The following is a 15,000-nucleotide window of genomic DNA, read 5'->3' as shown; positions in this document are numbered from 1 at the left end:
TCGACATTTATCCAATAAATCAGATGGATGGTCCATAGGCCATACATGTCCAATAAATGTGAAATCTGATATAACAGGGTCCAATATAACAAGGGTTTACTGTATAATGTATTCAATGATATAAAACCCTTGTAATCTTTAGCAAGGCCTAATGTTAAATATTAAAACACAGTCATAGTCAGTTTGATTGTATCTTAAAGTCCTCAATCCTAGCCTAAGAAGAGACTTTCCTCTAATACAACAGGACCAAAAATGTTCAGTGAACAAGCATACTGGGGGGCAGTCAAAAAACAAACACATCATCTGCTACTCTTCCCAAAAGAAAGTATCTTAGACTTAAAAACACCAAAGCACATACATATCAAAACAATACCAACTCTTACAAGATAATCCCAACAGAAACTTACTTCTTCCTCACATACAAACCTTCAAAATGGACTTTTTTTCACTGACAGGAGTGATGAGGGCAGGCAGGGAATGGTGGCACATAAAACTGTAAACACACACGCCAAAGAGCTGAGGCAACTTGGTGACATCAGCAGTGGGTGGGTGTCCCTTCCCTTGGTCCTGGGCGAGTTTGACAATGGCCCAGGCAATCATGATCCCCATTGCTACCAGTTTAGGGAGAGAAAAGGCATATGATGAAATACACAATGTAAAATGTAGTAAGAAAGCAAAGTGTGACACAAGCAATCGAATGACCAAATAAGTGAACATCCTGAGATGGCTTAGATATGGAAAGAAATTAATACAGATTTATAATAAGTATACAAATAACATCAAGGGAGGGACTGAAAATAAAACTCATCCACCTTGTCTAGTTAAAAATACTACATGTATCAATATTTTCATAAAACAATGATGCAAGCTAGTCTGGGAAGTGAGAGGACAAGAATATTAGAGATGGAGTGATGCTATGGGTGTGAAAGGAAGATTTCCAATAAAAAGGAGGGAGAGTGTTGGAAGAGGAAGGATGGGAAACTGATAGGAATGGAGTGTGTATGTATGGAAAGAACAAATGAAGATTACAAGGAGTAGGCATTACAGTAGATGAAGAAATATCCTTTACAATGTTATCCAACATTACAAACTCACTTACCAAGCCATCTGGTGAAGGTGGTTAATATTTGCATGTATTTGGTCTTAGTGAGATTAAAGAAGACAAATGGACCCATTATTCCAATGAACCCAGCCTGAAAGAGAAGAAAATAAGGCTTAGTGTGTGTGTAATAACCTAGTTGTAATTACCCAGTTGTAATTTACAGGGCCTGAGCTACGCTTGTGTGGTTCCTTCTCCATATCTACATTTCCAGCTTTTCCTTAAAGTTGTGCACACTTGTTGCTGATACTACCTCCTCAAACTTAGCTTGTTCCAAACTTCTATATTTCTCTGTGGGAAACTATATATTTCTTTATGTTACTTAAGCATCTTCCTTTTCTTAGTTTTTTTGCTGTCCTCATGTGAAATTGGTGTTTCCTTCTTCTCTTAGCAGTTGCTTCTCATTATCAATTTCTTCCACTCCATTCCACAATTTATATATCAGTATTAAATCTCCCCTTTCTCTTTTTTGTTCTTATGTTGGCAGATTCATCTCCTTTAACCTGTCTTTATATGTTAATTCTTCCAGTCATGAGACCATCTTCGTTGCCATCCTTTGATCTTTTTTTTTTCTTTTTTATGTTTCTTCTTGTGGGGAGACCAGACTGATTCAGCATATTCCAGTTTTGGTCAAATCATAATGGTAATTATCTTCCTTATCATATATATTCATGCAGTGGAATGCTGTTCCAATATTTCTCACCATTCTATATGTATCTCTTATATCTCTGAATATTTTTTTTCTACATATTTCTCTGACTGTTGACTATCCTGTATTATCACTCCCAGATCTTTCTCTTCCTGTGCTTTTATTATTTCTTCATTTTCCATTTTATATGTCCATTTTGGTCTCTTCACTTTTTTTCCCATTTCCATTACATTTTTTTTCACATTAAATTCCATCTTCCATTTCTTACTCCAGTCCCAGATTTTATTCAAATCCTCCTTTAGAATTTCAGTCTTTGTTGTTTCTTATATGTCTTTGTACTTTTGCATCACCTACAAACTCATGGAACTCTTTACTCCTTCAGGCATATAATTTATGTAGATCAGGAAAAGTATTGGTGCCAGCACTGATCCTTGTGGTACTCTATTATCTACTTTTCTTTATTTTGATTTGACATTTTTTACTACCATTCTCATTTTTTCTTCCCTTTAGGTAGCTTTCCATCCAGTTTATTATTTTCCATTTAATCCTCCTACATTTTCTAGCTTCCATAGTAGCCTGTTGTGGGGAACTTTGTCGAAAGCCTTTTTTAGATCTAAATACACACAGTTTACCCATCCATCCCTCTCAAATACCTCATGAAATTTTATTACACATGATTGTTTTAGTCTAAAGCCTTACTGTTTTTCTGATATTATATCATGTTTTTTTAGAAATTTTGTCCACTGCTTCTTTATCACTTTTTCACAGATCTTACATATTATGCTGGTCATTGATACTGGTCTATAGTTTAGTGGTTCTTCTTTCTTTTCACTTTTATAAACTGGCACTATGTCTGCTCTCTTCCATTCCTTAGGCACTCTTCCAGTTGATAATGAGCACTTTATTATGTCATATCCTGGTTCAATTAACTGTTTCCTATACTCTTTAAATGAAACCTGATACTCTATCCGGTCTTGTTGCTTTTCTCTCTTTCATTTCCTCCATCATTTTATAAACTTCTCCTTTAATAACTATAATTTCCCCCCCCCCCATTTGCATTGTTTGCTCATCTTGTGGTTCTTTAAATTCTGATTCTTCTGTGAAAACTTGCTGAAACTTTTTGTTTAGCAATTCACTCATGTCTTTTTGATATTCATATGTTTCATTTCCATCCTTCAACCTTTCTAGTTTTTTTCTTTTAGTTTAATTTTTCCATTTATGAATCTGTAAAACAGTTCTGGTTTTTCAACTATATCTTTTCATAACCTTTCTTTTTCTCTCTACTTATTTTCACATATTCATTTCTTGGTATCTTAAAGTCTTTTTTATTTTTTTTGTTTCAATTTTTCACTTTTATCCATGCCTCATCTTTTTTCTTTGCTCTTGTACATCTTGCACTGAAACACTCTTGTTTTCCTTTTTCTTTAGGCTTGTATAGTGGGTCATATTTATTCACTCCTGTCTCATATAGTTCCATAAAATGTCATACTTATCTTGCACATCATTTGTTCTTTTCAACTTTCCCCAGTCCATTTCTTTATAGAATCTCTTAAGATCTTTCATATTTGCTTTCCAATAGTTTCTCCTGTTTTCTTTGCATGATTCATCCTCTTCACTAACATCATTATCAGTCTCTATTTCTATCATTACATGGTCACTTTTTCCCATGGGGCACAGATATCTCAAATCTTTAGTTAGGTTGATTCCTTCTGTTAATATTAGGTCTAGTTTTGTTGGTTCACCATCTCCCCTATATCTTGTATTTTCAGTGATCCACTGCATCGTGTTTTCCATAGTCACCTTCAGAAATTTTTCTACCCATGCAATCCCATATCCTTCTGTGTCAAACATTTTGCAATTTATTTCTTTGCAACTGAAGACACCAGTCAGTAGTACCCTTTTATTACTTTTGATTAATTTACTCAAACACTGGACAGTATCTTCCATTATTTTCTCATGTCTTCCTTGCTCCAAGAATTTGTTTTGGGTGGTACAGTACTTAAGTAGTTATTACCATCAGTATTTCTCCATTGTCATCCTCCTAGTTAACACTCACTATTTCTGCTTTTCCTTCCCTATATTTCACTATTTTTGTCTTTACCTTAATTATTGTCATTATCACTGTACCTCCTCCTCCTTTGCCAATCCTGTCTCTTCTCCACATATTGTAGTTATTGTTAATGACAATATGATTTTCTTCTTTTAGCTTTGTTTCTGTTAAACGCACACCTTCAGATTCTTTTCCTTTAAATAGTATTGTAATTCCTTTGTTCTGTGTAACAGTCTGTCTATGTTGGTATACATCACATTCAGTCCTTCATTTCTACTATTTTTCTCTATTTTATTTTCACTTATTCCTTTTCTTTTATATACCATTTCTTCACTCTGTCTCCCAAAACTCTCCAAAAAAGTTCAGTCTTTTCTTCTGTTCTTGATTAATTTTTCCCTATAGCCTTTTCATACATTTCTTTCAGTTTTTTCCATTCTCCTACATTTCTATTTTTTTTAATGCATACATCTTTACAATCTTCTATTTCTCTTAGTTTGGATCTTCTTTCTAGTATCTCTTCTGATGCTTGTGTGTGTGTGTGTGTGTGTGTGTGTGTGTGTGTGTGTGTGTGTGTGTGTGTGTGTGTGTGTTATTCACCTATGGTCATAAGCTAGTCTTGTGATATAGCCAGCTGTTCCATTACAGAAAGCATTTAATATCATAGTGAGTGATCATTGAGTAGAACTGAGACCACTCACACCACACACCAGGACAGTGAGGTCACAACTCTACCATAAAGCTAGATTAGAATAAAGGACTTGTATTTAGCAAGTATTTTGATTCAAAATGACTTTATGTAGTTAATAAAGCTTTACTGGAACTTGCACATCCTAGAGCTACATTACAGATATTATATTACCAAAGAAACAATGATGTCAAGTTACTCACCATGCATAACCTGTATATATCTATTCTTTTGATGTCTGAATCCTTGAAGCATTTGTCATCATCCAATAAGGTCTCAGTGCAGTTCTCTGGTACATAGTTGCTGCAGGAACAATGATGAATGAGGGTTGAGGACCAGCTTAAAGACACACACACAGACACACACACACTCTCACACACACTCATCAAGAAGAGCCAACCTAAACAAACATGGAGAAATGTCATTATTCCTCATTATTCTCTGGGCACATATAAGGAAAAGTAACACAACCAACAAATATGAAATAATAGGCACCCTTTATGTTCTATATATTGCAATGACACAAATAATATTATTAAATTTTGGCATTAGTATCAGGAAACTCACTGACAGCACAAGTGGCAGATATGAGCATGACTTAAGGAAGCATATCAAGTACACCCTTTAATCAATCTTTCATCTGGATAAAATTCAAGGACATTAATGCAGTCTTCCATAACCTCAGTACCAAAACCTAAATACTCTACTATCTGTGATACATGTAATGATGAAAAGCATGCAGAGGGAGTCACTTACCACATACTGTCTCTTAGTGACTTGGCAACAGCTGCTTCATATATAGCCAGGTCCCCATAAAGGTATATACAGAGCACCACATAAAATACTTTGTCCCACACTGAAATGGATGAGAAAGTGAATTACAGGAAATAAAACAGAGTAAAATTCATGTAATGGATGTGAGCTATAGAGATCTACAAATTCTCAGAGGAAATATAAATCTCCTTACACCTACATAAAACAGTTTATCCATCACACAAGTATTCTTTAATCCACCACTTCATGTTACCTTTTGGGTAGAACAGTGCTGCCATCTGTCCCATCTCAATCTGTTCCTGGATGGCATAGTATTCACCAACTGTCCTCTCAATCACACCCTCTGAAAATTACAACAAAGAAATAACTGATAATGAGAGGACAAGTAAGTGACATTCAGACAAACTTCAATGCTAAACCAAACTGCATTATGTAATTAATTAAAACTCATTTCACAGGTCAAGTTGAAAACAGCATAAAGTTCCTGACTTCATGCTATATAATATCAAAGTGGCACAGTGTATCAGATGACAGTGTGGATGACAGAGGCCAACTGAAGGCTGGCCATTGGTATTTAGCCTATGGCATTACACCTACAACCATGTAATAGAAAAAAATAATAAATAAATAATAACAATGATGACATTGGCAATGATACAATGTTGACAATTAGAATAAAATAATAATTCTTTATTAACAAACTTGAAGTGGCATCATAGCAGGGCCAGCTTTCAGTGCAGGTTAAGTAATTGCCAAGAACATCTGGAAAGAAGCACCCTTAGAGTAATGGTAGGACATTGTGGTATACCATTATTGTTTCAGCTAGGCAGTTATGAGGAATATCAAGCTCAAGCCCTAATTTGCCCTAGGGTGCCAATACAGGGCAGTCACTACAACACAATGCTGATAAGAGCCAACCCTGTGTTGTGGTGAATTTTAGTGTGACATCATGTCAGTGCCACACTACAGCACCGTGTTATAGTGACCTGTGATGAGGGGTGAGTCCTCCTCATGGTCTTCCTGGTCCTCTGAGGTGTCTGTTGCCCGCTGGTCTGCCTCAGCATTTTCAAGAGTGCGGTTCACAAGCTCATCTGCAACCTGCCCACGCTGCAACAATGCACACAAACATGTCAATATACATGCTTACTCATTTACATCTACATACAATTATGTATACTATGTAACCCTAGGTAATGAATCAAGATACTGCTGGCACATGCAAATCTTCCACTAGGTCCCCAAGTATTTTTTTTTTTTTTTTTCCTCACACAAAAAGGGAAAGCTAATGACCAAGAATATCTCCAAATAAGATTTCCAACTTGCTGAGGAACAACACTCTCTGAACTTATACATTGCTGCCACCTCAAGAACTGAATTTCTTATCTATCTATCTATATACCAAGCTAGCAATCCTGCACGGGCTGGGCCAGACAAGGTACCACACGCTCAAACACACATCCACATTCTTAGCCCCACTGGCCCCCAACAGAAAGGGACAGTCTCATGACCATCATACTACACCCCAAAGCTTATACAAACATGTTAGATAATATGACTTTTTGACATATATGTTATATGTGTCAAAAAGTGTAAAGAGGTACTCATGTGATACTGAAACATCAATGCATTATAAGTACTACTTTATCCCTCTCCACAACTTTCTGCCTTTGCTACATTCAACACATTTTCTGTTTCATTCCCAAAAGAATGTTAAATATGAAGCTCAATGCAGAAATATGTCAAGTAAAGATGAAGATGAACTGTACATCAGGACAGTTGCCTGGAGATACAGGGGAAAAAGAGATGAGCCTAAGTTAACCACCTGATGTATACAGATTGGCAGTCTTTATATATATACCATCACTTATATATTTCACCATCATTATCCAAGAACATCTCAGGTGATCAAACACTATCAATTACTCTGATCTGCACATCATTATCATAAGAACACAACATTCAAAACAGTGCAGTGAAGGAAAATGCAGTCATGTATTAGTTTACTGGGAGATGAACAATCCAGACATGCACCACACACTGGCTCATATTCTGAAACACTTTATTCTCTCAATATGACTATTTTCAAGACTACAGAGATGACTGTCCATGTTCTTATCAAGAGTGTTCCTTCTGTTAATAATGTAAAAATCTTGTTAATTTGTCACTAGAACCATAAAAACATGCTTAAAAATACATGTAACCTCAAGTAGAACCTTTGGAATGTAGGTGAGGTGCAGCACAGAAGTGTTTCAGAATATGGTCCATTCTTCACATTTTGGTTTAAGTACCTTGTGAGACAAAACAAGATACATGTGTAAAACCATAACTCAAGAAGCCTGAGTGACCTTTGATTGTGACAGTTTTTAGCATCCAAAATGACAAGCCATCATTTGGGCAAAGTTGAAAATTTTAAGGTTTATCATGTGGCTGTGACTTGGTTATCTGGAAGACTTACTATAATAAACATACTCTCACATTGTGCCTTGCACTGTAGGAGAGTAATAGACATGATAGTGGTGCTTGCGCCAGGCCACATACATACACAATGATGAAATTTATGCTGCCACTCTATACTTAATAAGTCACAGTACCTACATAATGAAATAAGAGCAGTAACACAGGCAGACCTACAATGTTATATATAATGTATCCAGTGAACTTGTGACCCTCAGAGCAGTTGTGATACCTATTACTGACTGCTTTTTATGTGCTATATTAGGCATGCTTGGATAAACAGAGGTAGACAAGTGATGGTGAACAGGTGATGGAGCTGGTGACCAGCAAGAGGTAGTGAAGCATTATATGGAGGATCCCAGGTATTGTCAATTTCATGTACACACTTTAGTGATGGTGAACACCAAAACATTAACACGTAGAGGGTTTCTTTAGAAGCTATCTAGCCAGTGAATATTACAACATACAAATCCTAACTAGAACACCACCACCATAGTTTCTGTCACAGTATTCCCCTTGGCATCACACACTTCACCCAGCATTCCTGCCATTTCCCAAATACATCCATATATATATATATATATATATATATATATATATATATATATATATATATATATATATATATATATATATATATATATATATATATATATATATATATATATATATATATATATATATATATATTTTTTTTTTTTTTTTTTTTTTTTTTTTTTTTTTTTTTTCAGGATATTTATTAATTGCCTTCTCACTTCCTTAATCTCATCCACAGTCTGAAGTCTTCTCCTTATTTTAGCTATAGGAAAAGCCAGAACTCAAAGAGTGCCACATCACAACCATAGGAAGTAGCTGATAAACAGAGGTGATGCAATGTTTTGCAAAAAAATAAAAAAATAAACAAACTAAATGAGACATAAAGAATAGGCAAGCACATACTCATGATGAAGATGCTAGTCATCACCTGCTCACAGAGGTAGCTATTAACCTTCATACTACATCCTTTCTTCAGTTACTGAGAGTTTTATATGGTACTTCTTTACTGTTATCTCTCCTTGTGGAACAAACTCATGGTGGATAACACCTTTATCAGCAAGAAGGCTCTGACTTTGCTGTATCTTTTCAGATGTGGAAATGCAAACAGCTTTTGTTGCAGACTGGGATTTCAGTACCTTAATCTCCATGATTCTTTAAATGGCTGCTAAGTTACACCAAAATCACACACAACCAGTTCTCCAAGTTTTCACTTTAGCTGAATGCTTTCTAAACAAAATATTTAGGAGAAAACATGTTTTCAGAAAAATTAATTCCTTAAAATGAATATGGTTATGACAAACATACTCTTTCAACTGAGAAAAAAAATTCTGTTTATCAAAGTACACACTGTGCTAATAGAATAAGATAAGTGATGATGCCTTCAATTCGTGCCTCACTCTGATGTGCAAGAGTACAAACAACTAATTGAATAACCTTTAAAACAAAGTGGCCACTGTTGATCTTCCTGTCAAGTAACAATATTCAGTGCAATAGAGAACTGAATTTATTAATTTACTGTTGAGTATAAGAGATATGGAAGATGACAATTTCTGTGTCAATTATAGGAAAAAATTAAATCTTGTCTTATGAAGGAACAATAGAAGCTTGCTTTATACTCTTGTCCAGGGGGCATGCTTTATACTGCTGTCCTAAGGTGCAGTCAGTGAGTGCATCTCTGTAATCCCTGTCAGACTTGTGAGGCACATTACCTGGTAGGTCTGCAAGTGTCAAGGAAGCATCAGCTGGCATGAACATTTTCCTTGCAAAAAAAAAAAAAAAAAAAAAAAAAAAAAAAAAATCTCATAAGACTGCAAACAGTAATCCATGTACAATAACATAATGCAACATTCTTTTTCTGTAAATGGGAAGAAAAATTATGAATACTACATGAATTTTTGAAAAATAAGAGAACAAAAAAATATGCTACACTTTCTGGTGTACAGATAAAACACATACATCATTTCAATTAGTATATGGGACCATGCATTGAAGTGAAGTGGACAAGTAGAGCATCTGGGTTCTGATTACATGAAGTGCAAGGAGGAGATCTAGACGAAATGTGTTAATTAAACCTTGCTAGTAAAAAGAATATCCCTGGCCAGACAACAGAACACACAGAAGAGAGGTCCTCAAGAAGGAACTTAAGCTACAAGATTTAACAAACAAGTAATATAAAAACTAACAAATAAGTTACATAGAACCTAAGAGCCTAAGACCCAAAGTATCCTGCTTCTAAAATGCCAATGAAATACCACAATCTTTACTAACATATAAACTTACTACACATCACAACACATTACCAGTGACTATGCACACACTTCTGTCAATCTCCTTTGACATGTCTACCTATGCCTACCTACTTCCACATCTACTATTACTGACTCATCAGTAGGGCATCCTTACAGTGTACTTCTGAGGTGTGTACATGTTCCTATGAGGATAATATATACAAGTTGTTTCACACTATAAAAAAAAAAAAAAAACTATTATCACGGCACATGACAGGAGGCTGGAAGTGGGAAACTACATTCAAATGAAAGTAGAACAGTACATTACTAACGTAGCATCTCATCCCAGCAAACTATGGACTTATTATTACTAGTACATGCAAGTCTCATCTCACCATAAATTTAGCAGTAGCAGTGCCATCATCAATAAATGGTACAGAACAGCAAGACAGTAAAAGGCACAGCAGTAAATGAAGCCTTACTGCAAAATGGAGGTAAGGTAAGAAGCTTTTATCTATGGTCCTCCAAACATATAGTACTGCAAGAATTTTGTATATGTAAGAAAGTAATGGACAAAAAGACTATCTATATGGTGACAAGCAGACAGAGAGTGGCCCAGACAAAGCACCACAAACTCTTAGCTGCACACCTAGAGTAACTATAATAAAAGTTGTAAATAGTAAAAATCAAAGAAACCTCAAGGATAGAGATGACAGTTAAAGATGAAGAATTAATGAAATAAATTACCCAGGTGGATAAAACAAAATACATAACAAACATCAAATAAGTAAAGAAATCCTCTCTCTCTCTCTCTCTCTCTCTCTCTCTCTCTCTCTCTCTCTCTCTCTCTCTCTCTGACAATAATGAGTAGCAGAAAAAAAAGATCAAGGCCTATATCACTGTCCCCTGCATCCAGTTTCCCTTCTGTAGAAAAAACATCTTTCACAGGGCCAAAATATGCACTCGAGTAAGAATATTTTGTCTGTGCACACATTTATAACAACATGTGGAAAGGAAATCTCTGCTACAATACAAGAGAGAGAGAGAGAGAGAGAGAGAGAGAGAGAGAGAGAGAGAGAGAGAGAGAGAGAGAGAGAGAGAGAGAGAGAGAGAGAGAGAGAGAGAGAGAGAGAGAGAGAGAGAGAGAGAGAGAGAGAGAGAGAGAGAGAGAGAGAGAGAGAGAGAGAGAGAGAGAGAGAATCTTACTGCATTACTATCATTCATAACTAATGAACAATAATAACATGTGCTAAGAAAAAAAAAAGAAAAAAACTACTGCAGCCACAAGCTAGGTATGCAAATCACCTACACAAAGAGCCAGTATGCAATAGCTCTTAGAATATGTACATCAGCAACTATGAAAAGTAAAAAAAATAAACTCAAGGCAGTGTTGGGCAGACAGAAGTCCTACAGGATATGAGTGAGAAGAGACATGGAGGATATAGAACACATAAAGAAATGAAGGAGAGAGATGAAAGGACCTTCACAAAGGGAAGGACAAAGTGGCTCTTCACTTCTAAACAACTAAAGGAAGATACTGCAAGAGAGGGTGTGAAAAACTAACAAGATGACAAAATTGAGCAAAATGGAACAAAAAATAAGCAAAGATGATAGAAAAAAAAAAGAAAATATATAGAACAGAAGAGGAAGCAAGGGCCATTGTCACTGAGGAGATGGTAGCAGCACTGAAAACTGCTGAAAACTGATTAGCAAGATGGAAGATGAGATAGGGTAAAAAGGCAAAAAAAGAAGCAAAGGAGATAGAAAGAAGGTAATGTACAGCACAGAAGGGATGGAAGCAAGGGCCACTGACACTGAGGAGCAGGCAGCAGTGTTGAAAAGCACAAAATACCAAGGTGGATGTCATCGGAGGCGCCTGATGGTTAGTTGCATCCCCGTGTGCAGGAGAGGAGGTAGTGGTGGTGGTGGTGGTAGTTTTGGCAGTGGGGGAGTGTGTGGTATGTTGGTGGGGGTACTGGTGGTCAAAGTGGTGGTTGGTAATATTTGCAGAAGTGGAGGTAGTAGTGTTGGTGTTGAGGGGATAGTGGTGGCGTGACCGGGTATCTGGTGCGGGACACAGTAGTGGTGGTGAAGCTAAGTGTTGGAGGTGATAGTTTTGATAGCTATGGTTGTGGTGGTGGTTGTGGAGTTGGTGGTGGTGATGGTAGTGGTGGTGGTGGTGGTGGTGGTGGTGTTGGTGGTAGTGGTCAGGGGAGGAGCAACAGCAGGCAAAAGGCACCTTCTTCAGCTGCTTCATCCGCCGCCAGTGATTGATGGCGTTGGCACAGGCCATGCTCTCCACCACCCACGTTGTCGTCATGTAGCTGCAAAACATGTACACAAAGATTAAGTAGTAGTAGTAGTAGTAGTAGTAGTAGTAGTAGTAGTAGTAGTAGTAGTAGTAGTAGTAGTGCCCAAATCATCTGGGCATGATAACAAAAGAAAATTAATCACAATAACCAATAAATTGATAATGATAACTTTATCAGCAATAACTGATGATCAATAACTGGCCAAAATGATAATTACTCCCAGTGAGGTCTAAAGCACTGGATCACGGGGTGCTGTGAACTTATCATTAAACCAGCTGTGACCTCACTGAACGTTTCCCTTTGTGTCTCACAATACAAGGAGGCAGTCACAGCCTGGCCTCTAAAGACAACTCTCCTCCTTCACACAAAACTACAAGCACCTAATTACACACACACCCTTCGCTAAAAATTCAAAATCATGGCGACTCCAACACCAGCCTCAGAGTCCCCATCTGGGGAGGGGACCACAAATGTCCACAGGTTTGACTGCTCTTCTGGGTAGACCCTAAGTGTCTTGACACCCCCCTTCAACTTTTTCTTCATTAATTTCTGCAACATTCACAGTCTTAGATCTAATTTTCAATCTGCAGAACATCAATTCTCCTCTAATAAACCTCATCTTCTTTTTCTCACTGAAACACAAGAGTCTGGGGCAACTGACAGTAGCCCCTTATCTGTTCCCTCCTACTTTCTCTATCCTCATTTTTAATCAAAGCTGGATGTTGCATTTAAGTGCACAATGAATTAACCTGCTCTCATGCCCACGCTCCTGAATCTTCTGAGTTTTCCACCATCTGGCTACGACTACAAAGTCATTCTCAGACTAAATTTATCTGTGCTGTATACCTCTCACCTAACTCCTCTGACTATAAGAAATTCTTTGACGACTTAACTTCAAAAGTGGAGCACATTCTGACTCTCTTCCCTTTTGCGGAGATCTCCATTCTTGGAGACTTAAATGTTCACCACCAGCTTTGGCTTTCTTCTCCCTTTACAGACCATCCTGGTGAACTAGCCTTCAACCTTGCTATCCTCCATGACCTAGAGCAATTGGTGCAACACCCTACTCATATTCCTGACCATCTTGGAGATACACCCAACATTCTTGACCTTTTCCTAACCCCTAATCCTTCTGCTTATGCTGTTACCCTCTCTTTTCTGTTGGACTCCTCTGATTACAATCTCATATCTGTATTTTGTCCTATCACCCCAATCCCTCCTCAGGCTCCCCCTAAGCAGAGGTGCCTCTGGCATTTTGTCTCTGCTAGTTGGGAGGACCTGAGGAGGTATTTTGCTGATTTTCCTTGGAATGACTACTGCTTCCATGACAGAGACCCATCTCTGTGTTCTGAGTGCATAACAGAGGTGATAGTGTCAGGCATGGAGGCATACATCCCTCACTCTTTTTCTCGACCTAAACCTTTCAAACCTTGGTTTAACACGGCCTGTTATTATGCTATATATATGATAGAAAGGTGGCCCACAAAAGGTACTTGAGCCTTCCAACACCAGAATCTGATGCACTCTATATTTCTGCCCAGAACCATGCCAAGTCTGTTCTCCAACTAGCCAAAAACTCCTTCATTAATAGAAAGAGTCAAAATCTTTCAAGACCTAACTCCCCTCGTGACTTCTGGCATCTAGCCAAAAATATCTCTAATAACTTTGCGTCTTCTTTCCCTCCTTTATTTCAACCATATGGCACCACTGCTATCACATCTATCTCTAAAGCTGAACTCTTCACTCAGACCTTTGCTAAAAACTCTACCTTGGATGATTCAGGGCTTGTTCCTCCCTCTCCTCCACCCTCTGACTACTTCATGCTACCTACTAAAATTCTTCACAATGATGTTTCCCATGCCCTCGCTGGCCTAGACCCTCGGAAGGCTTATGGACCTGATGGGGTCCCTCCTTCTCCAAAACTGTGCCTCTGTGCTTGCACCTTGCCTAGTCAAACTCTTTCAACTTTGTCAACATCTACCTTTCCATCTTGCTGGAAGTTTGCCTACATTCAGCCTGTTCCTAAAAAGGGTGACTGTTCCAATCCCTCAAACTACCATCCTATTGATTTAATTTCCTGCATATCTAAAGTTTTTGAATCTATCCTCAACAGGAAGATTCTTAAACACTATTACTTCACAACCTGATCGTCAGTATGGGTTCTGTCAAGGCCACTCTACTGGTGATCTTCTGGGTTTCCTTACTGAATCTTGGTCATCCTCTTTTAGAGATTTTAGTGAAACTTTTGCTGTTGCCTTAGACATATCAAAAGTTTTTGATAGAATCTGGCACAAAGCTTTGATTTCCAAAGTACCCTCCTACAGCGTCTATCCTTCTCTCTGTAACTTCATCTCAAGTTTCCTTTCTGACAGTTCTATTGCTGCTGTGGTAGACAGTCACTGTTCTTCTCCTAAATCTATTAACAGTGGTGCTCCTCAGGGTTCTGTCCTGTCACCTACTCTCTTCCTATTATTCATCAATGATCTTTTAAACCAAACTTCTTGCCCTACCCACTCCTATGCTGATGATACCACCCTGTACTTTTCCACGTCTTTTCACAGATGTCCAACCCTTCAGGAAGTAAAAAGTATATGCATGGAAACCACAGAATGCCTGACTTCTGATCTCTCTAAAATTTCTAATTGGGTCAGAGCAAACTTAGTATTGTTCACTGCCTCAAAAACTCAATTCCTCCATCGATCAACTCAACACA

The 15,000-nt window shown here is 37.5% G+C and overlaps 1 protein-coding gene across 2 annotated transcripts in view; it reads right to left on the bottom strand.

Annotated features, from left to right (window-relative positions):
- LOC135115114 (transmembrane protein 104-like) overlaps window positions 1-15,000 on the bottom strand; it is a 36,761-nt gene that overhangs the window by 8,920 nt on the left and 12,841 nt on the right. Inside the window, exons 3-9 of one of the 2 annotated variants that reach the window (XM_064031613.1) lie at window positions 12,215-12,299; window positions 6,244-6,364; window positions 5,511-5,600; window positions 5,240-5,339; window positions 4,687-4,786; window positions 1,100-1,193; window positions 427-611 (exon numbers count right to left, since the gene is read on the bottom strand). In XM_064031613.1, coding sequence (XP_063887683.1) covers window positions 427-611; window positions 1,100-1,193; window positions 4,687-4,786; window positions 5,240-5,339; window positions 5,511-5,600; window positions 6,244-6,364; window positions 12,215-12,299 — 775 coding nt within the window. The other variant, XM_064031614.1, reaches the window with a different exon arrangement.

The sequence above is a fragment of the Scylla paramamosain genome, chromosome 28 (genome assembly GCF_035594125.1).
Source record: "Scylla paramamosain isolate STU-SP2022 chromosome 28, ASM3559412v1, whole genome shotgun sequence".
NCBI lineage: Eukaryota > Metazoa > Arthropoda > Malacostraca > Decapoda > Portunidae > Scylla > Scylla paramamosain.
This window is presented reverse-complemented; position numbering and strand designations above follow the sequence as displayed.